Source organism: Puccinia triticina, chromosome 5A, assembly GCF_026914185.1.
Source record: "Puccinia triticina chromosome 5A, complete sequence".
NCBI classification, from domain to species: domain Eukaryota; kingdom Fungi; phylum Basidiomycota; class Pucciniomycetes; order Pucciniales; family Pucciniaceae; genus Puccinia; species Puccinia triticina.
Window position 1 is genome coordinate 4,284,908 of NC_070562.1, and position 25,520 is coordinate 4,310,427.

Genomic DNA, 25,520 nt, shown 5'->3' on the forward strand with positions numbered 1-25,520 from the left:
TAACTTCTCACTGCCCCTGGGGAGCCCAAAGCACCAGTCTAATCTGGCAGCCAAAAATCCACCAAGTCTGTAATTTTGGGAGTTGAGATTTTTTTTGCTCAGAAATTTCAGCCAATCCCTGTTTTTTTGGGTGTTTCTGTCCAGGATCAGTTTTCAGAAGGCTTACAAAACCATATTTATATAGATTTAAGTGATATAAGTACATGAACATAGGTTTATGTTATGATGTATGTATGGCATATATATCACATATATATAGGGGAGTAGTTTGTATGGTCAGAAAACTTTGCCCTCATAGATTTGGGATCTACATTCTCCAAATAGCTCATAACTGTGTAGTATATGCCATAAGTCCCTGATAGGGAAACACCCACCTGTGTCCAAATAATTCTTGTGGGGAGCTTGGTACTGGAATATAATCCGCACAACTGTACCAAAACTGTGGCAAGGGTGCCCCAAAGGGCACCAAAATTTCACAGTGGAGGACTTCTGGCTGTCTGAGAGGCTTGATTTAGCGGGAGGCACTAAACTTTGGTTGCTGGTGAAAACTCAATCTCAATCACTTTTCACCAGCCAGTAAGGTTTAGCCTTTCCCCCCAGATCAAGCATTTTAGCTGGGGAATACTAAGTGCACCCCAAGCTTCTTTGTGTACATCAATGAAAAGGGGCACACAACTGTTGCAACACCGTCTTAGATCTTGAGTGCAACACCTGTCACAGGATTTTTACATAGACCAGATAGTTCTCTTTCCTCACAAGTGGAGTAAAGTATAACATTCTCTAAGTCTGCATTCCAATAACAAATGGGTACACCAACAAAGCTGGGGTATCCCTATTTACACCCCATTCTTTAAGGGGTATCCACCTTGCCACCCCAAAATAGTTGGTGTACTGGGATAGAATCTCATGTGGAGCCTGAAAGTTGGGGTACAATCTCCTGTACCCCAAGAAGATTGGTGTGCACAGTGGGGGTACCCCAAAAGCTACTGCAGGTCAGCAGACTTAGACCCCAATTGATAATCTTTTGGGTGCATCACCAAGAACTTGGGGTGGATTTGAGAGCCAACATCAAATCAGTTTTTTTTGTGTACAGAAATGCTCAGCCTTTATTTCTATGTACTTAAGTGCTTTGTATATGTATATTAAGCATGTGTATTCAGTTAGAAAAGAAAAAAAAATCAAGAAAAAAGTGGGGCAGAAGGGGCAAGGGCATTGACCAATTGCAAGGGAGCTTTTAGGAGGAAGCATTTGAGCAGCAACTGGAAGGAGAAGGAGAAGGAGAATGACAGGGAGGGCAATGTTGGCTAGCCCAAGGTCTGTGCGGAGGAGGGCAAGAAGAAGTGGGGGTCATTGACCATTGCATTTGGTGACATGCAGCTTCCACTTACTATTGCCTTGCAGATCAAGCGGACAAAACTGGTGGTTTCAGAGAAAAAATTGACCTGCCTCATCATCTGGGTCATCAAATCCATCCCGCCCCCTGCACTACTTGAACCCTCCCTCACCACCCACGGTCTTTGACAACAACAACAATCAGGACAGGAATTTGGCCAGTCCGGGGCTTTCCAGAGCACAGAAATCTGGACCAAAGCCTAGACAACCAACAGAAGAAAGAGATTTCAGATCTGAAAAGATGGAAGATGAGCAGAGAGGAGAGAAAAAAAAACTTTTAATTACCACTTGAGGCCCAAGTGTCTCTTTTTGATCAAGATTTGGTTCCAGTTAGACTTAGCAGGATGGAGCAAAAATTTGCTGAAGTTGGCAACAGTGGAGGTGAGCACATTAAATCCAAGGCCAGCAGTAGCAGGGAGCCCCAATCCAAAGAGCGTAGTGGGGAAGTTGAGTTGTGTAGAGTGCCTTGAGGGCCTGGTTGAGGGTGTCAAATTTGCTGTACCGCCAATGGATGATCCAGATGCTAGCATTGCTGCTGGTTAGTGTAGAGTCCCCCAACGGGAGCAGAACCAATGGATGTGCGTTTGAAGGTGGTGGAGATAGGACCCCGGAAAGCCCCAACCAAGCCGCCTCATCTAAATTTTGCTAATTCTGGGGTTTGGATACGTGGGAAAATTGGGTTTTTCCCACTTGGACCCGGTTTGGATACGTAGTACATGAGGAGGAGTTTTTGGGAGAAAGGCCTACCGGGGCAAAATTAGAAAAAACAAACCCTTTTTTTGGCTGGGAATCAAACCCAAGACCTACATAATTGGTTTTTCTTTCCAGGCAAGCCCCAAATATACCAGTTACATTAGGAACATCTTGGAAACATAAACCAATTTAGATACATATCCAGTGATTTACATGAGGAGCATTTTGCAAAAAAATGTCCCCCGGATACGTGTTACATGAGGCAGCTTGGTAGGGGCTCTCTGGGGTCCTGTGGAGATCCTTGGCACTGGGCAGCTGCCACAATAGAATTTTCTTGGGTGCAACACCCCAGATATATCTGGGGTGTCAAGCAGCTCACCCCTTTCACTTTATCAATATTTGGGTGCGGGGCACATTCACCCCAGCTACAATGGGGTGCCAGGGCTGTGAGCCCCATAAATTTCACTGGCTTTGGAGTAACTTGTGGCTTACACCAAACTCCATGGGGTGGTGTGTAAATGTACACCCCAAGTTAATTGGGGTACATAGCAGCTGTACCCCTTTTTGGTGTACATGAATTCAAAGCTTGCGGTGCATTTAGCATGTCCCTTTTAGCCAACTGGAATTACTCCAGTGTTGAGTAAACTAATTTGTCCCCAAATGGTTAGCTGATAGGCAGTAACCCACCAATACAAAACATTTATGAGGTGGTTTGGGCTTTTGGCTGTATTTACTATTACTAACAATGATGGGTCAGCAACGCTAGTACATAGTGACTCTGGCCCTCTTGCTAGTATCAAGCTTAACTAAGTCCCTCTGGCAGAGGCGCACCAGATGTACTTATGCGGTATTGGTGATTTAGGACTGAGAGAAATGCCCAAAACCACCATGCCCCAAAAATATTGCTATAGCTCCACAGCCTCCCACAAATCTGTCAGCCTCGAGCGTATTGAGGTGGTACCTCAATACGCCAGAAGGCCACAAAGAGACAGCAGCAAGAGCTAGACCTCTCAAGGGAAGTGCCTATTCCCTTTAGAGACATAAAGCTCTCTTTTGAGATATATAGCCAAGCAAGTATTCTCAAAGCACATTGGTTAGATATCACTTTAGGGAACCTCCTTGGATGGAGGAGTCCCCAGTTCATTTCCCCCAATTCCACGGAAACCAAACCCTACCAAGCCCAAGCTATTACGACTCACCTTGGGATTGTGGATTTTCCAGTTATATTCTCTTCTTTTTGCATCTCCTTCCTCCTCTTTCTTTCCTCAGTCCTATCTTTCTATCTTCCTGTGTTCTGTTCTCTCCTATCCCTTCCCTCTTCCACCTAACTTTGTTGGTGAATTACTCAGTCTTAGTATTAGATACAGCTGTTTAGTATTCAGTGGTGTGTCATGTTAGAGACCACCCCTGACAGAATCCATCTTTATTTCTTGATAATTTGAAAGCTGTGCATCTTTTCTAATTTTTGATGCACTAAAATCAACAGATTTCCTCCAGCTTTGCTCATAATACCATCTTGAAGATGATGGACTGCAAAAGCCAACCCTAAGCTCCTTAAAACAGCATCTCTAGTGAAAATCCATACCTTTCCTTGAGAACAAAAAAAACAACAGAAAATGTGCAGGATTCTTGTGGGAAAATGAATTTGCCCCAGTTCAATCCAAATCCTGAGGGTGCCAATTCAAAAAAATAATGCCTTGACTGTCTTAGCCAGCATGAGGTTTGTTTTACTAGTATCTTGAGTTTGGGAGAGAGAAAAATGCACATGAAGGTGGCAGGAGATAGCCAGGCTTCTGATGGTTTTAGGTACAAATGTAAAGGGTGATTACACAAAGACAGCACTGTGTGGGGGCCTTAGAATAGAAAATGAATAATTATTGGCATTTCTTTCAGGCAAATTTCACCAATAAGGCATAAGTCCCTCTTGATAAGTTAAGTTAGGTATTGCCTCCACAACTATTCATAGTGCCTCCACAATTTTTGATAGTGACTCTGCAACTGTTTACCTCCACAGCTGTTAATAGTGCCTCTGCAACTGTTATTAGTGCCCCAATAACTGTTGGTAGTGGTTAGGGTTATCCTGGCAATGTAAACAGCTTTTGAGATTAATTTTCCCAATTTTTGGGAGTATTTTTTCCAAGCCTCTAAAAGTATGTCTTTGCCCAATAGTACGTATGCTCATGCACACCAACCTCTTCAATGAGATTCTTACATCAAGGCAAGGGTGAATTGCTAGACATAATTTTCTTTCACAAATTAGAAGCCAAGTGATCTTAGCACAAAGGGATAATGTGTTTCATTACACTACAGCTTTCCTAAATGGTAAATTTATTTCAAATCACAACTGTACAGCTTTCCCAATTATTAAATTTATTTCACAAAGTTTTAAACCACTCTCAGACATTATTTTTCCTATAAAAGGTGTCCTCTCTTGCCCCTTTATGTATTCTTTTTCCCTCATGCTTGCACTAGTGAATAATGATTGATACTATTCAGAAGACATAGCATCAAACATTGCCCCCCATGAAATATTGTCAGGGCGGGTCTCAATAGTGACGCCGCCGTGAATAGAAACCTTATTTATATCTAAGGTTTGAGCTGTTCTCAGCTGTCACAGCTAAGAGCTGCAGCTTGACTTGGCCGCGCCGGCGCAAGGAGAAAGCCGCGCCTTCTTTGGAAGGGGCTGGTTGAGCGAATACAACCTGGAGCCTTTATGGAAGGCTCGCGAGAAGAGTAGTCCATTCTAGGACGGAGGAGGAAAAGGAAGAGGCCCGACTTAACTAGTCGGAGTTAAGAGTGGAAAGGAGGAAATTGTTGTGACACAGCAGGCTAGAGTGACTCTGAAAGGTAATTGATTACCCCCTTGGCATCCAGGATCTGATCCTGGATGCTGAATATCCCGCTACCAACACTGGGTCGCTACGCTACGCTACGCTATGCTACGCTATGCTACGCTATGCTACGCTATGCTACGCTATGCTACGCTATGCTACGCTATGCTACGCTATGCTACGCTATGCTACGCTATGCTACGCTATGCTACGCTATGCTACGCTATGCTACGCTATGCTACGCTATGCTACGCTATGCTACGCTATGCTACGCTATGCTACGCTATGCTACGCTATGCTACGCTATGCTACGCTATGCTACGCTATGCTACGCTATGCTACGCTATGCTACGCTACGCTATGCTACGCTATGCTACGCTATGCTACGCTATGCTACGCTATGCTACGCTATGCTACGCTATGCTACGCTATGCTACGCTATGCTACGCTATGCTACGCTATGCTACGCTATGCTACGCTATGCTACGCTATGCTACGCTATGCTACGCTATGCTACGCTATGCTACGCTATGCTACGCTATGCTACGCTATGCTACGCTATGCTACGCTATGCTACGCTATGCTACGCTATGCTACGCTATGCTACGCTACGCTATGCTACGCTACGCTACGCTATTTCAGCGCTACACGTTAGCGTAGCGGCAAAAAGCGCCCATCTATTTTGCATAGCGTTAGCGCGCTGTTAGCGCCGCTACGCTGCGCTAATTTTCAGCGGCGCTAACAGCGCGCCAATTCTTTGTTAGCGTTAGCGCGCCGCTACAGTCGCTACGCTACGCTGCGCTGCGCTACAGCGCTTTTAGCGGAAAAAAGCCCTTTTTTCCCGCTAAAGGCGCTGTAGCGCAGCGTAGCGCGCGCTCTTTTGCGCCCTGCATGTGTAGCGTTCGCGCAATTGCGCGCATCTGCGCTAACGCTACGCTATCAGCTAAAATAGCTGCGCACCGCGTGCGCGTAGCGTTAGCGCATATGCGTGCAATTGCGCTAACGCTACGCTAAAAAATAGCGCATTTGCGCTGCGCTACGCTACGCTAACCGCTATGGTTAGCGTAGCGACCCAGTGTTGCCGCTACTGCGGCGAGGTTGAGCATGCGTAGCCCCTTGGGCTACAACACCCCCCCTCTTGCCGTAGTAGCCGTACTACATACAACTAGAACATGGAAGTAGAGAAAACAATTTTGAAAGAACGGCAGAACAATGGATATAAGATGAAGGGAGCAGGCAAGGAAAGAAGAAAAAAATATATACCCCAATCACCCAGCCATTATTTTCTCCCTCAGCGTGGCAAAACTTTCCGGCGGCATGCACTTTGTGAAGATGTCTGCAAGCTGTTCTTTTGTACTGACCCACTCTAGCGCTGTCTTTTTCTGGAATAAAGACTCATTAGTGATATAAAAATCTCGGTCAGTGCGCCTTGTCCTCTTGTTGGATGCATCATCAGTAGACACCTTTATTGCGGATTGGTTATCACAAAATAAGAAACCTACAAAATCCTTCTTTAGGACATCTCAGAGCAGGTGTCTGACCCATAAAGTTTGCCTAGTTGCCACACCCAGAGCCATGTACTCTGCGTGACAGGTCAAAGACGCCACCAATTGCTGGCGTCGCGACACCCAGAGAACGGGGCAGTTCAGAAAGGTGATCAAGACGCCATAGGAGGAATGTGAAAACTCTCCTCCCCACGACACGTCTGCAAAAGTCTTAAGAGGCTTACTGTCAGTACAAGGGAAGAGACATAGCCTTAAATCTTTACTGCCAGCGAGATAGTTTTCCAGGCGCTTAATACCTTTCCAGTGGGTAACCCCCGGTTTTGCCGCAAAACGAGCTAGGTAATTAACCGCAAAGCAAATGTCCGGCCGCGTACCTACTTCCAGGTAGCTAAAAGAGCCGATGTGAGAATGAAAGCTGGTTGGCTGGTGAAGAATGTCCGCTAACCGCCTCCTTCAAGAATATTGATGTCCGGGCTGTGTGATTGTCGGTAACTTGGCTCCGCACTGCTACTTTCCGCTAGCCTTCAGCGCTCCTCTACTGAGCCTGATCTATAGCGTAATAATCCGCAAGTGAATAAAGCTCCGCACGTCGCAAGCACAATAATCCGCAAGTAACTCTCAAATAAGGATAAGAACACAGATAATCTCTCAATAACTCTTGTACGTCCGTAATTGTAAGTACAATGATGATGAGTGTAATCCGTAATACAATAGGATAAAGATAATAATAGTAGGATTCTGAAAAAGAGAGCCGAAAAACCCTTTCCGTCCTCCCCTCCACACACATCGCCGTTCCCACCCGATCCCGCACGTCTGACACTTTCCCGCACTAGTCCGCCTACTCCGCCCGCTATCCCGCTTGTCACTTTCCCAGACTCTGCTCCTCTCCGACGCTTGCCCTCCCACCGTCCTCTGTCTAGCCCCCGTCAGTCGTTCTCTCGCCACCGCCTTCACCCTGGTTCCACCCGCTGATGGAACCCGCTTGAGCTGTCATGGCTCACCCGCTGACGCGCCGCTGCTACCAGTCCACGTGTGTAGTCCCGCCGCAGTCCAGCCCTGTCTTTTTCCGCTCCAATCCGAATAACCAATCCGAAATCCGCAATCCGCAATCCGCAATCCGCAATCCGTGCATTCCAATCTGCGCGTGACTTTCCGTAAGCTTTCCTAGCGTGCCTTCCTGACCTCATCCTCAGTGCTTATGTCACCGGAATGCACCATGCCTGAGCGGCTTTGTGCATTCCCCGCCCGCGCTATCCCCGCGTGGACATTCTACCGCGCTCGCCTATATAAATCACCACACCAATCACAGACAGGTAGCGACCAGAATCCGCTTCAACCCCCTCTTCATCCGTTGTCACATTGAAACCTGTCGGCAGTGGCGTCGTGACCGTTGTTGTCCCATCCCAGTGTTTGTCCAGGATTCCATTCACGTGCTCCCGCTGAAAGAGTTCAAAACATTTATTGGACCTCTTCACATTGAGCCCGACAATTGAATCTAAGCCTCCCGACCACTTTATCTTGAGAATTTCCTTCAGGTCGTGTTCCAGGCGTTTCAGGAGCGCGGGACTTGATGCCGTGACGACACCATTGTCTACATGTAACCACACTACGCCGGCCTCATCCGGATGTCTGAGAATGTACAGACTGTTGTCATACTGGGATGGAGAATACCCAAACTTGTTGAGAACAGCCTTCAAGTGCAGCCACCAGCATCTGGCCGCCTGGCGAGTGCCATAGAGGGCCTTCTTGAGTAGTAGCACATGACCCGGCGGCGTCTTCATTCCCTCCGGCAATTTTACTCAAACTTTCTCGTCAATAGGTGAGTTCAGGTACGCCGCCACAAAGTCAAAGCTTTGAACAGGCCATCCGTAAGCCGCAGCGACCACCATTAAAAGACGCAGTGAAACAAATGTCGCTGTTGGCGCAAATGTTGCGTTGAAATCTTCTCCTTTGACTTGTTTGAAACCCTTTGCAACATATTGCGCCTGGAAGCATATCCCATCAACGTCTGCAGCCGGTTTCGTGGCAAATACCCATCTCCCTCCTAGAGCCTTCTTGTCCTCAGGCTTCAGTTTCAGAACCCACACCCTCATCTCCTCGAGGTTCAACAGTTCGGTGGCAATTGCTTTTGACCAGGACTCCTTCTCCGGAGAGTTCATTGCTTGACGGAAGGTCTTCGGGACTGAGATAGCGTAGAAATGACACAGACTCAGGATCTTATCTACAATTAACTCCTGATTGGTGAATTCAATTTCTTGAGAAAAATTGCCAAGTTGTAACAGATTCATAATGTAAACAACCAAAAGTTTCTCAGATGGCCCCGCTAGTGATAATTGTGGATTGTCTGACTCTGAGATGGCGTTGGCAACTACTTCCCGTGGTAGGTCTTCATCCAGGAACCGGACCATTGCCGACAACACGAAACGCTTTTGATCGGGTATCCAGAACAACCATCCTTTGCTCTGCTCTAAATGCGCTATAACAAGACCTTTGACTGCCCGTTCATCCAGCTTTTTTTGTTTTTCTTGAGGTATATGAATGTATCCCACAATTCCAAATACCCAGAAGCCGTCATATTGAGGTTTCCGTCCAAATAGGCATTCGTATGGTGTCAGATCCTTACTAGCTTTGTTGGGCAGGCAATTGAGAACGTAAGTTGCCCAGAGGAAGGCATAACTCCAAAACTCCTTGGGCAGGGGACTGTCAATGAGGACCGTCCTTCCAGTATCCGCGACGGTCCGGTTGAACCTCTCAATCACTCCGTTTTGGTAGTGATGGTACGGGAGCGCCTTCTCCGCCAGAAAATCAGATAGTTTCTTGTTGGCAAAATCTCCGCCGTTATTGCTCCGGAGTGTTTGGACCCGTTTCCCAATTGCCTGTTCTAGATGATTGATCGTGTCAATGATGTGCTGATTGGCCTCCAATTTCTGTTTGAGAACCTTCACAAAAGCATAGCCCAATGCCATGTCCCGCATCGTGAGCAGGTATCTGCCGCCATCGATTGAATCTACCTGAAAAGGGCCCATCAAATCCGCAACCAGAACATCCAAACGCTCGACTGTCCTAAGGGTAGAAGCTAAAGGGTTAATTTGTGTGCTTTTGCTGATTGCACAAACAGGGCAGTGAATTTTTCCGCTTGGAATCTCATCAGGTAGGCCATTCCCCAATTTTAGCTTAACAACTCTCCTTATGTGTCAGAGACTGGCGTGCCCAAAAACTCTGTGATAGTACAGAAGTTTCTTTTCATCTTTGGTCAGATTGTCTGGCTTCCAAGAAAAGTTAGTTGCCTTTGCCAGCGGTTCTTTGAACACCTCATCTGAGGGGGGCACCTTAGCTTTAGAAGCAAGAACAGAAATTTCATTGTCATCGGTAGCAGAAATAGGATTAGACACAGAGAGTTGGACGGAAGGAAGAGACTGAGGTGGAGAAGCGTGAGTTGGAGTATTGGGGAATAGAGACTGAGATGGAGAAGAAGAAAGAAGACAAGGATGGGAGATCGGTTCCTTTGCCGGTGTGGAAACAGAAAGCAGCATATGGCAGTTGTGGGGTTGAGTAGTTCTTGAGCTATCTGCTCTTATCAGCGGGTAGGGCATACAACACCTGTTTTTTGCGGACTCAAAAACACAATCAAAGAGATGTTCCCCTGTGAAGCGGGAGATATGGAACGTATCTGTGGCGTTGTCATAAGCAACAAGCGCGTTAGCTTTTTGCAGAGCTGCCATTGATATCAATGTGGTTTTAGCCTGCTCACAATACAGGACTTGTTGAATGACAATAACTGAGCCATCAGGCGTCAGGAACTTCAGGGCTCCCACACCCGTGATCGCTGATCCTAGCCCACTGGTAGCTACAGAAAACGCGATAGGTTTTGGGAGAAGCCAAAAATCATGCAATAATGATTTAGAACCTGTAAAACCATGGGATGCCCCAGTATCAAAAATAGCAGTCTCACTCACCAAATCCTCTCCAAGCGCCATCAAATGGAAGCTGAGAGTATCCAGGTTGTCAGGAAGAACATTGACCTCCACCATGTGGGCGGTCACCCCCCGCTTTTGCCGGAGTTGAAACAGCTGCTCCTTGATTGGAGTTGTGATGACCGGCTGCCCAATGATTTGGTTGATACCGCGGGCGATAGTAGTTGGCCAGATTGCGCGCGTGTTCTTGATTCTTGGTGGGGGGGTGGAAGGGCCGTCGAAAATTGGTCCGTGGGAAACGGCTGGAAGCCATTGCTGTGCTGCTTGGGAGATGTCCGTAGATCGTCCCTACAATGGTGCCGATCGCTCTTCCATTGCCTCAACCAGCTTGGCCTGTTGCTGGCCTGTCCGGACAATTCTTCACATAGTGATTCTCGCCCCCGCACTGCCAACACTTGTGCGCTGTCACCACATAGAATTCAAGAGCATCAACCCACTCATCTTCAGCTACTTCTGCCAAGAAAGCAGAGACATCAAAGTCGGTTGTGTTGCTGGTCAAAGTTGCCAGAGCTGTTGGAGGACTGGGTGAGGTAAATGATGGGCTGGGATCTGCTTCTAGTTTGGTGGCGTGTTTGTGTTGGTCCTTGCAGATGTCAAGGGCCAGCATTATTGACTCAAAAGATGGGCATTGGCCTCTCTTGTCATCTTGTACCAGTTGTTTGACTCGCAACTCAAACGCCTTTTTGTAATTGGCGTTTGAGTCCATTACCGCCGCCTGTAGGACAAAGCCTAGGAACAAATTGACACCAACGGCTACATTGATGGAGGTCCACTCGGCGTACAAGGCCTTCAGGTCGGATGCTATACCGGCATTATGTCCGTCGGGATCCATCTTGAATCTTCTGAATTTTTTGTAGATGTTCATCTGCGCCGCCCTTGAAGAAGTCTTGAAATTGGCCACGAGGTTGGTGTACATCACAAAACAGGTTGGAAGAGCTTGCATTTCCGCCACCAAAGACTGGTCGATGCTTGCAATGAGAATAGCTCGGCCGATCTTCTCATACACCACGGGCGCACTTTCTCGAATTGGGACCGTTGGTCCCGCGGCCGAGCTCTTCGACCGTCTCGCCAACCCCTCAGGCGTTGGCAAACTGGTGAGAAACCCCGGTCGGTGGCTCCACGGTGGTCAGACCGTTGGTCAACCGGTTGCTTTGAAACCAAAGACCAAACGGATTGAGCCATGAATTGCCAACGGCTGGTGGCAAATTTGCTTTTGCCAGCACCAAGGCTTGAACTGGGGTCGGCTGCCCCCAGTACATGTAGCCCTCGAGCTAGGCAGCTTTCCAAGCTCACTACACTCGTCCAGTCGCATCGGCAGTGCTTGCAGCCGAGCCACTGGCGGCAACATGCGTACCGGTGCCTTCCAATCGGGTCCCCACCAGGTGACTGTGGCGGCCCGGGCCACCAGGCCTCCGGCGGTGACGGGGTGACCCGGGTACATTTTGCACCCGCTCCGAGGATTACCTCCAACGCCCAGCCAACGGCTTGGATGGCCCAACGTTTACCCAAACATACATGTGTACCAATCTCCAACGGTTGCCGCCGCGGGCAGACGAACCGTCAGAACAACGGCAGCGCATACCTCCAGATGACGTTCTGGTGCGCCCGTGGTGTATGTCAATTTGGTGCACACTTTGAAGAAAAAACGCGCGTCCTTGAGGTTCAAGCGAGCTACCTCCGCCATGTTGCGATACCAGTCGCCGAAGTTCGATCCATACGCCTTAAGGGTGTTGACTGAACGAAACTGGGACTTGGCCGTCTGAATGGCGTGACCAACAAGCTTGCTTTGCCGGAGATGAAATTCAGCCTCTTCAAAGTCTCGGATTTCTTTGGCCAGCTGTTCATCCCTTTGTGAAACTTTTCCTGACACCTCAGGCAACGCGCCTCCTCCGTCTCAACCGGTTCAGCCTCACAGTCATCAAGCTCGAGCTCCAGTCCAAACCAACCCTCACAGCACAGGTAAGCCCGACTCCTATACCAGTCTCGACTGATGATACAGGAGTTGTATGCTAACCAATCCATCCACTGTACCCTCATTTACCGCCTAGGCGAAGCCCACATGCAGGAGGAATACGACCAAACCAGTCAGGGCCTAGATACCGCAACCAACCTGGACCCCTAGTGGGCCAGTGCAGAGCAAAGACAATCGGCGTTCTATCAGAGTAAGCTGACTTATTCACATTGCTATAAAAGGACCAGTGGTTCTGATCCTCTGCTCTTTTGTCGTCGCATTTTCTTTCTCCTCCATCAGCTCCTATCCAGCACTGCTCATCTCTTCCATCTGAAAGATCCCTTAAACAACCGCGACCGCTGCGCTCATCCAACAAACATTGAAATACCCTCTAGCGCTTCTACCACCTTCTCAGACTCAATTCAGTATATTGACGCCCTCGTCCCGGTATCCTGATTATTCTCGACCGTCTTCTTCTATTTTGTTATCTCCTTCTCAAGACCCTCTTCGTGTCATATCCCTATCTCTCTATTCACATCAAAACTCTATTTCTTCTATCAGCTGCCTGTCAGAAGTGCGATCCTGCTCTTAGGTACGGACCAGAGTCCATGTTCTTTTTCTCTTCATCTTTTGAGCTATCATACACTTTGTACATAAGATCTAATGAAATAAATCTCTTAGTCACTTGAATTCTTGCACCCTTTTGTTGTAGCAGGTTGGCCTATGATGTGCAGGAGGAGCAGTGTTAGTTACACGTGGGGGTTGTATCTGCGGGCTGCTTGGTAGTCTTGGATCCATATGCGGTCAATCATCCACTTGGTCTGGGTACCTTGGCATGTTCTGCGGCGCCTTGCCTTTTTGAAGACCCTGTCCTACCGTCGTCTCGGGACTCGGTGGCACTTGATCTAGATTGGATTGAAGGAGTGTGATATCCTCCTCCATCCTGTCCCTGTGAGACACTCATCAATATGCCAGTTTGATGTGGCGGCCGATTTCAATGTTGATTGGCGGTCTTTGGTGGGATCCATTTGGGATTGGTGAAGAAAAAGATGTATGGGAAAGATTGGTCGGAGAGCTGATAAAGGGGAAATGTGAAATGGGGATTGATGATGGGAGATAGGAGAAAAAACAGAAAGATGGGAATGGGAGAGGATTGATGAAGTTATGGAGGGTGTAGAGATGAATATTCAGGATTGGCGAGTAAAGAGAAGTTAAAAACAGAATAAAATATGTCAATGAAATATAGAGTTATTGATATTTGTTATTTTGGGTTCAGAGGGGATATTCGGGGAGATAAGAGGAGTAAAAAAAGAAAAGAAAAAAAAAACGCAGAAGTGAGAGGGTTGGTCCACGTGTCGGAGATGAGATAAAAGATCAAACTTGTCTCCTCCAAAAATCACCAGCATTCAAGACTGGGCCACAGTCTTGTATTCGGTAGGATGGCTAGTCCTCCTAGCCTATGAAAATTTTCAAAGACAAATTCTTACTCTTATAACACCGTCGGAGTCAATTCCGGGAGATTGCTGAAAGCCCGGATTAACCAAACTGATTAGGTTCAGATTTGGCTCAGTGGTTTGATGAGTAATCAACCTTTGTCCTGATGATTAGTCAGTTGGATAAGCAAGCGAGTGAAGCTTGACGGTCGAAAATTGGGAGTATGTCAGAAAGAATGGAGTGTCAAGGGCTCATAACCTGTTGTGACACAGCAGGCTAGAGTGACTCTGAAAGGTAATTGATTACCCCCTTGGCATCCAGGATCTGATCCTGGATGCTGAATATCCCGCTACTGCGGCGAGGTTGAGCATGCGTAGCCCCTTGGGCTACAACAGAAATAAGAAAAGGATCAATAAAAGCCCCAATCGTTGTGTTTTGCGTAATTGGTTGAATGCAACAATGTATGTGGGCGTGGTAACTGATCTGGGGATATTCCTGGTAGGAAAAGTCCCCAGTACCTATAACCCAGCAAGGCTGGGCTGACTGGTGGGCCAATGCTCATTGGTCCGTCTATACTCTGCTTGCCTGGAAGGCTCCCAGGTGTAACTCTCATCACTGCCAGCATATTTGGCTGGGATTAAGTCATCCCAGTTTAACTGGGATGCACTCAACCAATTTAAAATGGGTTGATCTCATCCAATGAAATATAAACCCAAGGGGGGTACCTTGGATTTATATTTCATCAGTTGAGATCAACCAAGTTTGAATTAGTTGAGTTCATCCCAGTTTAACTGGGATAACCTCAACCCAGCCAATTATGCTGGCAGTGCATACTCCCTTGGGGTTGGTACCCAAGTCTAGCAACATGGTGTTCACTCAAGGGCGTTGTACGCCCTCTAGTCCAATAATCTGCTTGGTTTGCGGGCTGCCCAGACTTGTGGTGGCCCGTGGCTTGTTGCCGTCTACGCTGTCTTGACTAGCAGGTGGCTGACAAATATTGTATCATTTCTAAAAATGGATACCCTAAAAATCTGTCTTATTAAATTAAGATCAGGACAACCCCCAGAGTTCTGCCTCATCAAATCTGAATTTGATACTCAAAAATCTGTCTTATTAAATCAAGTACAGGAAATCTCCCAGAAGTACAGAGCACACCTCACATTTCTAAATTAATTCAACTAATCAAATATTGCATGCATTAAAATCCCATAAATTTCATTGCTGAAACCTTTAAAGCTTATTTTAGAAAGATTGAACTACAATAAATAATACATAGTCAATCTCCTAGAGTTTATTTAGGGTCTGCCTTTTTTCACACCAAAAAAATTCCCCTCCGCACACCAAAAAAGGTGTGCACTCCAAAAAACCTTGGAGTACACAGGTTTGCACTCCACAAAACCTTGGAGTGCACAGGTTTGCACTCCAGCTTTTCTTGGAGTGCGCAGGTGTGCACTCCAGCGCTTCTTGGAGTGAACAATTTTCACTCCAGGAAGTGGTGGGGTGTGCAGAAGCACACTGCAGAAAACCTTGGAGTGCACCCTGTCACACTCCCCCCTTGATGGCCACCACAGACCAGCCATCAAGGGTAGACTGGTCATTGGGAGAAAAACAACTCACTCAATGACAGGTGCTGGTCATTGGGAGGAAAAAACCCACTTGATGACCGGTGCTGGTCATTGGGAGGACTCACCTCTCTTGATGACCGGTCCTGATCATTGGGAGGACTCATCCCTCTCAATGACTGGTATAGACCAAGGTTGTTTCCTCCCAATGACTGGTCTATACTGGTCATTGAGAGGTATGAGTCCTACCAATGACCAGCGCCGGTCATCAAGAGAGATGAGTCCTCCAGATGACCAGCACCGGTCATTGAGAGAGATGAGTCTTCCTAATGACCAGCCTATACGGGTCATCAGGATGAGTCCTCCTGATGACCGGTGTGGTGTTCTGTGCCTGTTGCAATGCCAAGAGCATGTATACAGAGGTATTGTAACAGTACAGTTACATATATGTGAAACCCATTACAAGAGGAGGAGATAATCTTACACAACAGTTACAAAATTTACATACATACACTCTTTGGTAGCCACAGCGGATTGGACGGAAGAATACACAACATGGATACAAGGACGAGGGAGGAGGAAGGAAGGAGGAACAGAAAGAGGCTTTGACCCCCAAATCCTGGAAAGGAGGAGTATTCTAGTTGGGTGCAGAGTGCATGGAAGGTGGCTTGGTTACATAGCAACACATTCTGAAGGATATGGAAGGTGGCTTGGGTACATAGCAACGCATGAAATCAGGCAGTGCAATATATGCAGGCAGATAAGGTGTACAAATAGTGTCACTGCAGCATAATTCCCTCATTGTTTGTGTGGCTGTGCAGTACAGGTGTACATATGCTGTGCAACTGAGATTCCCTGCAGCTAAATTCCCTCAAACACATTCCCCTGGAGCTAAAATCCCTCACTCTTCAATATAAAAGAAGCTCTTCTCCCCCCCATAATTTCTCTTTTCACCATCAGCCTACAGAGGTTTGGTCACAGTAGTAGTTTAGTAGTAGTAGTTTGGCAGTAGTAGTATTGAGTAGCGTAGAGTCAGTCAGTCAGTAGAGTGTTAGTGCAGTAGTAGAACCAACAATCAACAACCAACCAACCAACCAACCAACCAACCAACCAACCAACAACCAACCAACCAACCAACCAACAACCAACCAACCAACCAACCAACAACCCATTCTCCTTATTAGCATACTAGTAGTAGTAGTAGTAGTAGAAGTAGTAGTACAAATTATAACATCAACAACAGTAGAGGAACTTCACCATAACAAACCACGTTATCCTTAGTTATAACCGGTCTAAAAACACATTGAATTAGATATTTAGGTCTGATAGAGATTACTATATAAAAGTAAGAGCAATCTTGGAATCTGCCACACTTTCTTAAATATTGATTACAAGACTCTTGGTTATTTGCATAGTACTATTAGAGGGGCAGGTCTTTCAAACCACCCGTAGATTGTAATAGCCTTTCAACCTATCATACAATTTATTTCCCCCTCAAAGGAACTTCGATTACCCATCCATCCCTGGAGTCCTACACCGGTATAGAACAGTCATTGAGAACTCCAAGAGAGCATGGTCAACGAAGTACCTGACCTGCACTCCATGGAACTCAGAGTGCACAGACATGCACCCCAAGAAATGCGGTGTGCACAGACTTTCCTGCCTTTTTGGTGTACGCGGTGGTTTTTTTTGGTGAGAAAAAAGCCAGACCCTTTATTTACAGGAGGGCATCCCTTCAAGCACCCTTGTAATCTGTTATTTTCCTTTACATTTCCCCTCCAAGCTCTGCTTATGCTTGTGTAAGAGTTCCACACCAGAAGAATGCTGGATGTTACTCCCGGGCATCCTTTACAAGAAAAATGAAGTTGCTAAGAAAGCCAGCAGCGCGGAAGCAGCAACTTTGCTACACACAACTGCCTCACAAGACCCTCCAAAAGACAACATATGTCCATCATTCAGCTACCACAAAAATGGGAATGGACATCAACCCCAAACCACAATACTGCATTCTGGAGCAAGCAATCATATTCTCAACTCATTGTCATATTTCACTAAAACCAAACAGGTTTGCATAGCCACAGCAAAAGGTAGCAGATATCCGGTCCCCAACCCGTCTTCTTGATGTGCAATGTCCCTTATAACATCATTAGTCTTGGATTCTGTACAGTGTGAACTGTGTAATGTAGGATGAAGTGGACCACAGACAGTCACAAAAAACAGATCTGAGGGGCTTGAAGGCCCTCAAAAATTTAAAAAAAATTGGAGAGATTCTTCATGATCTTGGGAATCTTTTGTTCCCCCAAAATTTTGCTGCCCCATGGGAAAGGGTGAAGCCAGAAAGGTATGAAAAATTGCATAGTTCTGATTCTGTCAGCATTGAACATAGGGTGTAAGTCTCTCCTTCAGAGGGTCCCTGTAGGACAGTGTCCCCCTCCAATAGAGGGACATAGTTAAGTTAGCGACCCACCCAGATGTCTTTCTTGATGATTGCAGCTGGCCTGATAGCTGGTGGTCCTCTAGCAGGGGATACTTGAGGCCTGTGTGTGCAGCTGGTTGATGTATGATTGGCACTGGTTTCAGCCACTTTTGGAACCACTTTTTTTAAATCTGTATTTAACCAGAAGCCAGTTATAAATAATTGTTACTTAACAAAATGCAATGGAGTGGGGTGATGTCCAAGGAGCCAGGCCTGAAGAACGGCCCGCGCTGCCCGGGCAAAACCCATGATGAATTAGGTTTAGGCGCGCAGGGCGGAGCTGCGGAGTACCGGTACGGCTCGGCGGCCGGAGGGTGGGAGAAGCTTATTCTAACAATTGCCCTACCCAAACCAATACGCCGGAAGCCCAGCTAACACTCACACCAAGCAATAGCAAAACCGGAGAAAATTTGCCCCCACCCACCCACCCAGTTAGGGGTCCCACCCGCCCGGCGGGCTCAGACCTTAGTGTTAGTGAGGCAAGAAGCCTGGGGCTGCAATGCCTTCCCCTGAACGTGGCGCCCTCTTTAGGAGGCCTTCCACGGGCAAAGTGCGGGATGTCCTAAGGACAGCGCACACAACGCCAATAAAAAAGGGGGAGGGGATGCACCTCTCCATCCCATGGCCGGCCAACTTGAGGAGCAGGGCTCCTGGGTTGGCCTAGATAAAGAATTAGGAGCCTTGAAATACCTGGCACATGATAGGCCTAAACCAGAGCAAATATTATTGTTTAGGTCTCCAAAGACCGTGAATCCCTACGGCAGATTGGACTGGGCTTCAAAACAACCGTAAATATATTTTTGAATAAAGTTTCAAATATCGTTTATACTTGGGGCCTTAAGCTCAGATTTATGTACTCAGTCCTCATTTTGAGCCAATCACAGCCCGGAACGGCCCGGCATGACCACCACACCGGAAGAGGTAAAAGCGGAGGGAAGGGTCTTGGCAAAGGAGGTGTCAAATGTCAGTATCCCTTCCTTGCATTCATGACTGGAGGACTTCCTGTCAATCTGGGAACCCAGATTTTTCCAGATTTTGCAGGGAAATCTGGGCTCGATCTTCCCAAATCCTAGATCTGCCTAGATTTCCCTGCAAAATCTGGGAAAATCTGGGTTTCCAGATTGGCGGGAAGTCCTCACTATCCAGCTTCTGATATATAAATAGGGTCAGCCTAAATGCACTCCAAACTTTTACTTCATGCACTCCACATTTTTGGCTTTAGGGGGCCAGCACTCCAAAAAAGTTGGAGTGCCTTGATTTTGTACTCCCAAAACATGGAGTCCCCAGATGGGCACTCCATGTTTCTTGGAGTACACAACTGGGTAATCCAAAATTGACCAAAATAGGGGAGTGCAGCTAGATGCACTCCAAAAAAAATGGAGTGCAAGCCCAAGCACTCCACCTTTTCAGTGAAGGATTTTGGCTTTGCACTCCAGCTAGCAAATACCAAATGGAGTGCATTGGGGTGCACTCCAAGTCTCCTTTTCTTTGGAGTGCCCACAGCAATCACACCTCTCGATGAGGGGACTCACACAACCGGTCATCCAGAGGACTCATACCTCTCAATGACCGGCTCGGACCGGTCATCAGTCACACCTCTTGATGACCGGTGTGTACCGGTCAACGAGGGGAGGTGCTACTCTCGATGACCGGTCTTTACCGGTCATCGAAGGGACTCCCACCTCTCGATGACCGGCGCGGACCGGTCATCAGTCACACCTCCCAATGACGGGCACAGTCCGGTCATCGAGAGGACTCACACCTCTCGATGACCGGTCACCACCGGTCATCGAGAGGACTCACACCTCTCGATAATTGGTCAGACCGGTCATCGAGGGGACTCACACCTCTCGATGACCGGTCATCTCCGGTCATCGAGGTGAGTCACATCCCTCGATGACCGGTCAGACCGGTCATTGAGGGGAATAACACCTCCTCTGGATGACCGGTGTGTACCAGTCATCGAGGGGAGGCGCTACTCTCAATGACCGGTCGGTCTGACCGGTCATCGAGAGGAGATGTTACTCCCCTCGATGACCGGCACAGACCGGTCATCGAGAGATGTGACTCACCTCGATGACCGGTCATCACCGGTCATCAAGTGTTATTACCCTCGATGACCGGCCTGACCGGTCATCGAGTGGCGTGAGCGGTGTGAGCCCTCTCGATGACCGACCGGTCATCGGGAGCATCAAGAGGTGTGAGTCCCTTCGATGACCGGTCTGTGCCGGTCACCGAGGGGAGCAGCACCTCCTCTCGATGACCGGTCAGACCGACCGGTCATTGAGAGTAGCGCCTCCCCTCGATGACTGGTACACACCGGTCATCCAGAGGAGGTGTTATTCCCCTCGATGACCGGTCTGACCGGTCATCGAGGGATGTGACTCACCTTGATGACCGGTCTGACCGGTCATCGAGGGATGTGACTCACCTCGATGACCGGTCTGACCGGTCATCAAGGGATGTGACTCACCTCGATGACCGGTCATCACCGGTCATCGAGAGGTGTTATTACCCTTGATGACCGGTCTGACCGGTCATCGAGAGATGTGACTCACCTCGATGACCGGTGATGACCGGTCATTGAGAGGAGGTGTTATTAGCCTCAATGACCGGTGTGACCGATTATCAAGGTGTGAGTCCCCTCGATGACCGGTCTGTGCCGGTCATCGGGAGGTGTGACTGGTCCGCGCCGGTCATCGAGAGGTGTGAGTCCCCTCGGTGACCGGCACAGACCGGTCATCGAGAGGAGATGTTACTCCCCTTGATGACTGGCACAGACCGGTCATCAAGAGGTGTGATTTCTGTGATTTCCCTCAATGACCGGCGGTCCGGTACAGACTGGTCATTGAGAGGAGATGTTAATCCGCTCAATGCCGGTCTGTACGGGTCATGGATATCAGGAGGATCAAGTGGGGTTTGTTTGTACATAGCCCAGTTGAAGTTGTAGGCACTCCAGCTCTGGCTGGAGTGGCTGGAGTGCACAGTACTGCACTCCCCTTTTGAGGAGGAGAAACATCAGGAATGGAGTGCTGGGGGAATGCACTCCAATCCGATGGAGTGAGACTCATGGGCACTCATTACATTTCCTGGCCACTGAAGTTCTTTGTGGTGCACTCCAAAGAGTCTTGAGTCCCCGGTTCTGCACTCCAATTGACTTGGAGTACTCTAGTCTGTACTCCAACAATCATTGGAGTGCACACTCCATACACTCACTTTTGGAGTGCTTTTGGGATTTTTTTGGAGTGCATTTAGGCTGACCCTATAAATATCTCTTTCCTGCGCGACATTGACACATCACCTCCTCCAGGTCATTGCAAGATCTTGCGAGACAACATCCAAGGTACAGCACTTTCAGAAAAGGATGTCGGTGGCTCCCAAAAACCAAAAAGCAGAGCCTGCAGGTCGTGCATGCGCCTGCATATAAACTGTGGGGCAACTACTGGCTTTGCTTCCTGCCAGGTACCCCCCCCCCCCCCTTCCCCCCAACTGACCGAATATTCATTCTTGTCCACTTCCTGCCAGCCATTCGAATCCAAAAACTCAAATCCCAATTCACCAAAACCTCAACATGTCTAGCTCAAACAATTTTGCCCAGTACTTCGATGCGCCCGCGCCGATCACCATGCCCCATTGGTACCCTCCCCCATCTGAAGCCAAAGGTATTTCAGGTTTACCTAACCCAGCCGACCGCGGCCATCATTCAAGCTTTGCCGGCCACCACAACTTGGACGCCGGCCACCGTATTTCGGGCCCTGCTGGTGCTGCTACCAGGGGCGCTCCGTTAGTCGCCCGCCACCATGATTATCACACCGCCAGTGCAACTGCTCATGGCGCCCCGCGCCATGTCTCAAACGACCCAGCCTACGTTGATTATGGTACCGCCAGACCATCCGGTCAGCTGCCCACCAACACTGGCCACATAGATTTTGGCTATGCCGGTGGTCACCCGACCGGCTACCCAGACGGACTTTGCAGCTACCCAGCCGGCCATGCTGATTTCGCCGCCACCACCCCTGGCGCCGAACGGGCACTCGTTGCTTTGGGTGCTTTGCCCACTGGCCCCGGAGGCCACCTTGCCATTGCACCCGCCACCCCGAGCTACCCCGTCCCTGGTTTTGGTGTTGGCACCCCGGCGCAATTGGGATCGGAGTCCCATTACGAACCCAAGGATGCATTCTATGATCCAGCCGATGAAGAAGAAAAATGGGTGATCACTCCCATTCACATAGCTTACTTAGTCTATATGGAGAAGAAGTTTTCCGACCCGCAGGTGCCCTTGAAATTCATCAGGACGACCACTCACGCCACCCTGACTCCCTGGAAAACTGACATCACCGGATGGGACTTGTACAACTTCAAACGGGGCCTTTCGGCCTACCTGAACTCCCGAAACAACATGCTCGAGTTCATGATTGAGGCGGAGGCGGGCGGTTTGCTAAAATGGGTTGGTTATATCATGAACAACAATGTATATCCGAAGTCTTGCCCAATCACCCTTGATACCGAGGACGCCTTCACCTTATTTGCCGCGCGGGCCGAAAAGGTTCACAAGTCACCCTGTCATGTCTCGGTCTCCATGGCCAATCCAGAGAAGGGCAAGAAGGACGAGGCCACTGTAAGCTGCTTGATTGATTTATATTTGGATAACTCTGGCAAACAGTTGCTGATTGGGTTGCTTGCACTTAGAATACCGAGTGCAACAATATTCTACGAATGCAGTATGGGACTGCTGAAGAGCGGAAAGAAGCGGAGCATTTAATGCGGCTCAAAGAAGTCAATGTAAGTCTTATTTGATCATTGCTTTGGGGGCCATTTCTGATATGGTTTGACCTGCAGCCCAAGGCGGTCTCGGTGTCCAACAGGCAGAAAATCTGCATGCAGATCCGGGAATTGTGCCTGCAGCATCCGAATTTGGCCGCGGAGGGCCTCACTTTTACCTGCCAAGATAATCCAATGTTGTACATGGTTATTGGCAACGATCACATTTGGAACTGGACCAACGCGCTGGAGCAAGGGGATGCAGGAGTCGACCTGACCCATCCGCCGGAGGAGGAGGACGACCCAATATTTATCTGGCTGGATAAGAAAACCAACCAGCCTCGACCCCTGAGATGAGCTCTGCGGAATGCTGCCACACAAACCGGTCAACGTGGTGGCCGAGGTGGTGGCAGGATTGCCCCGACCCCATCAGGTCAATCTCACAGCTCCTTCCAAACTCCTCCACCGGCGTCCAGCTCCTTCCGAACTCCACCGGCGTCCCGCCAATCACCCCTTTCCGTATCTTCGTCATTGTCATCTGTCCCTCCAACGTCATCCCCACTTTCGTGGGTGTCTTCGGTTCCTCCATCCTCCTCAATGGGAGGATGGGTTTCTAATACTAGTCCCGGTCCCGGTTGTCACAAAAACCCGCGATTGGAATTGGTATCCCCCTCCCAATGTAGCACCGCTTGCGAGTGGTGTCAAGAGCCCCTCCCCCTCCTCCCAGTCCTTGGTGTCGAACATTTGGGCACTTTAGACCAGTACCTTGGCATCTGCCAAATCGGCATACATGACCATCATACCCGGATCCTCATCGAGCACTACAAGATAACGCACTGGACGTATTTTCGCCGCGTCCATCCGGATACACTACTCATGTTGAAGTTTTCCGAAGGGCCTGCTCAACAGTTGTGTGATGGCATGGCCCTATGGGTTGCCACCCTCCAGAAGAACAGGCGAGAAATCGAAAACGAAGTCAAATATGCCTCCAATAGATAGTCACACCATATTGTCTGCCGTTGTTTTCTTCTTTATTATTTTACCCTCCAATCTCTTGTTGTTTTCTTCTTTATTATTTTACCCTCCAATCTCTTGTTGTTTTCTTCTTTATTATTTTACCCTCCAAACTCCTATTTTTATTGGTATCCTATACATAGTTTGTTGTTATTTATTGTTGTCGCTGTGAGATGGAGTTAATTACATAGTCTAGCCAGTCTTTGATAGAAACAAACAAGCAATCAAAAGTAAATGTGATGCCTGAATAATGAGTTCAAGTGAGGTTCTTCCGACGTTCTTGGGCCTCAACCACTGCAAGAAAAACTCTAGAAACTGCTTGCAGTTGAGATGCAAGAGCTCAAGGCAAGCTATGCCTCATGCAAGAGTCAAGCACTGGTTGATTACATGCAAATTGCATAATTTATGCAAGAGTTAGTCTAATCTCCAAAAACTGAGTACAGGCTCCAAAATACTGAGTTTATACCTGTGCAAATTCCCCTTTCATGTGCACATACCCCTCTCATGTGCACATACCCCTTTCATGTGCACATATCCCTTTTTATGCATTCACCCCTTTCATAATGTGTCCATACCCCTTTATGTGCACATACCCCTTTCATGAGCGTATATCCCTTTCATATGCATGTATCACTTTCACAATGTGTACATACCCCTTTCATCATGCGTTCATGAAGCTTTCATGTTTACATGTCCCCTTTGAGTTTTTTACATCCCTTTCAATACCCCTTTCATCATTCAGGTTTACATACCCCTTTGACCAGTCGTTGAAATTGTCGCAGTAGGACAATTGGAAGTCATCATCAAAGTCCATATCCTCGCAGCCAGGGATGATGGCATTCCAGAAGACCAGCTGTCCTACCCGGCCCATCGAGTTGAAGGAGTCCATGAGAACCAACCCAGCCCCAGGTGAGATTTCGTCGCATGTGGCCGCCACGTCCACAACAAAGTCCTCAAACTGTGTCTCTTTCGCTACTACATCTAGCGTCACTGCATGTGGCAAAAATACTCGGGTCCACCATGGCCCTTGTCCAGTTGAATTAGGGATGTAAATATCTAATGATGTGTTGATTGTGCATTGGTGTCCCTACATTAAGAATTAATCAATATGGCTGAATGATCTGCGCAATCAAACGCCCTGTTAATCATTAACATGCCGCTATGATGGTCATACCATCCTCATTTTCCAGAATTGGAGAACGGGTGCGGAACTGAGGCGGCATTGCTATTGAGCGGTTGGGAGTTTGGCGGCAACATCCTACAAGCAATGGCCCTATATATTTCATGTTATGACTGATCAGCAGCTGCTCTCGTCCCGAGGCTACCAAGCAGGAGATCCTCAGATCCAACAGCTGATTGATTAACAGATCTATTGCCTTGATCAGTTCACTCACTTAACCCACAAAAAATCACACAAATAAAGGCAAAGTAAATTGAAACAAAATAATATACAAGAAAGGACCAGGTAAAGTAAAAATAACATAATATATACAAGGAGTAACAGTAAATTTGAATAATGAAATACCATCTAAAAAGACAAGTGCCCGCAATCGAGGTACAGAGATCACATTAAGTTGGGGGTCGCCAACGTGCGCAGGTAATTGCTGATGATGTCGGCATTGCATGCCTTTCCAGTTAAAACCAGATCCCGTTTGAGATGCATCTTGAGGACCGCAAACAGCTTCTCAATTGGATTAAAGTCTGGTGAGTAAGGTGGGAGGTAAATTACTACCACTCGTAAATTGTTGCATATCTTCTGAATTGTCCTATGGTGTATTTTTGCGTTATCGAGGATGAGGACGCTATTTTTCGCAGGAAACGGAGACATCGTCGGTATCTGATCATTTTATTAGTTGTAATCAAAGCCACATGAGTATCAATACATATGTCAAGTAGATAAACAAAATACAAACATACCAATATATTA

The 25,520-nt window shown here is 47.8% G+C and overlaps 1 protein-coding gene across 1 annotated transcript in view; it reads left to right on the plus strand.

The window, feature by feature from the left end:
- Positions 1-1,899: 1,899 nt before the first annotated feature.
- Positions 1,900-25,520, plus strand: part of PtA15_5A535 (uncharacterized protein) — a gene marked incomplete at both ends in the record, with an annotated part of 29,698 nt that continues 6,077 nt past the window's right edge. The window contains one exon of the mRNA XM_053169307.1: positions 1,900-1,930. Coding sequence (XP_053020517.1) covers positions 1,900-1,930 — 31 coding nt within the window. The remainder of the gene's footprint in view (positions 1,931-25,520) is intronic.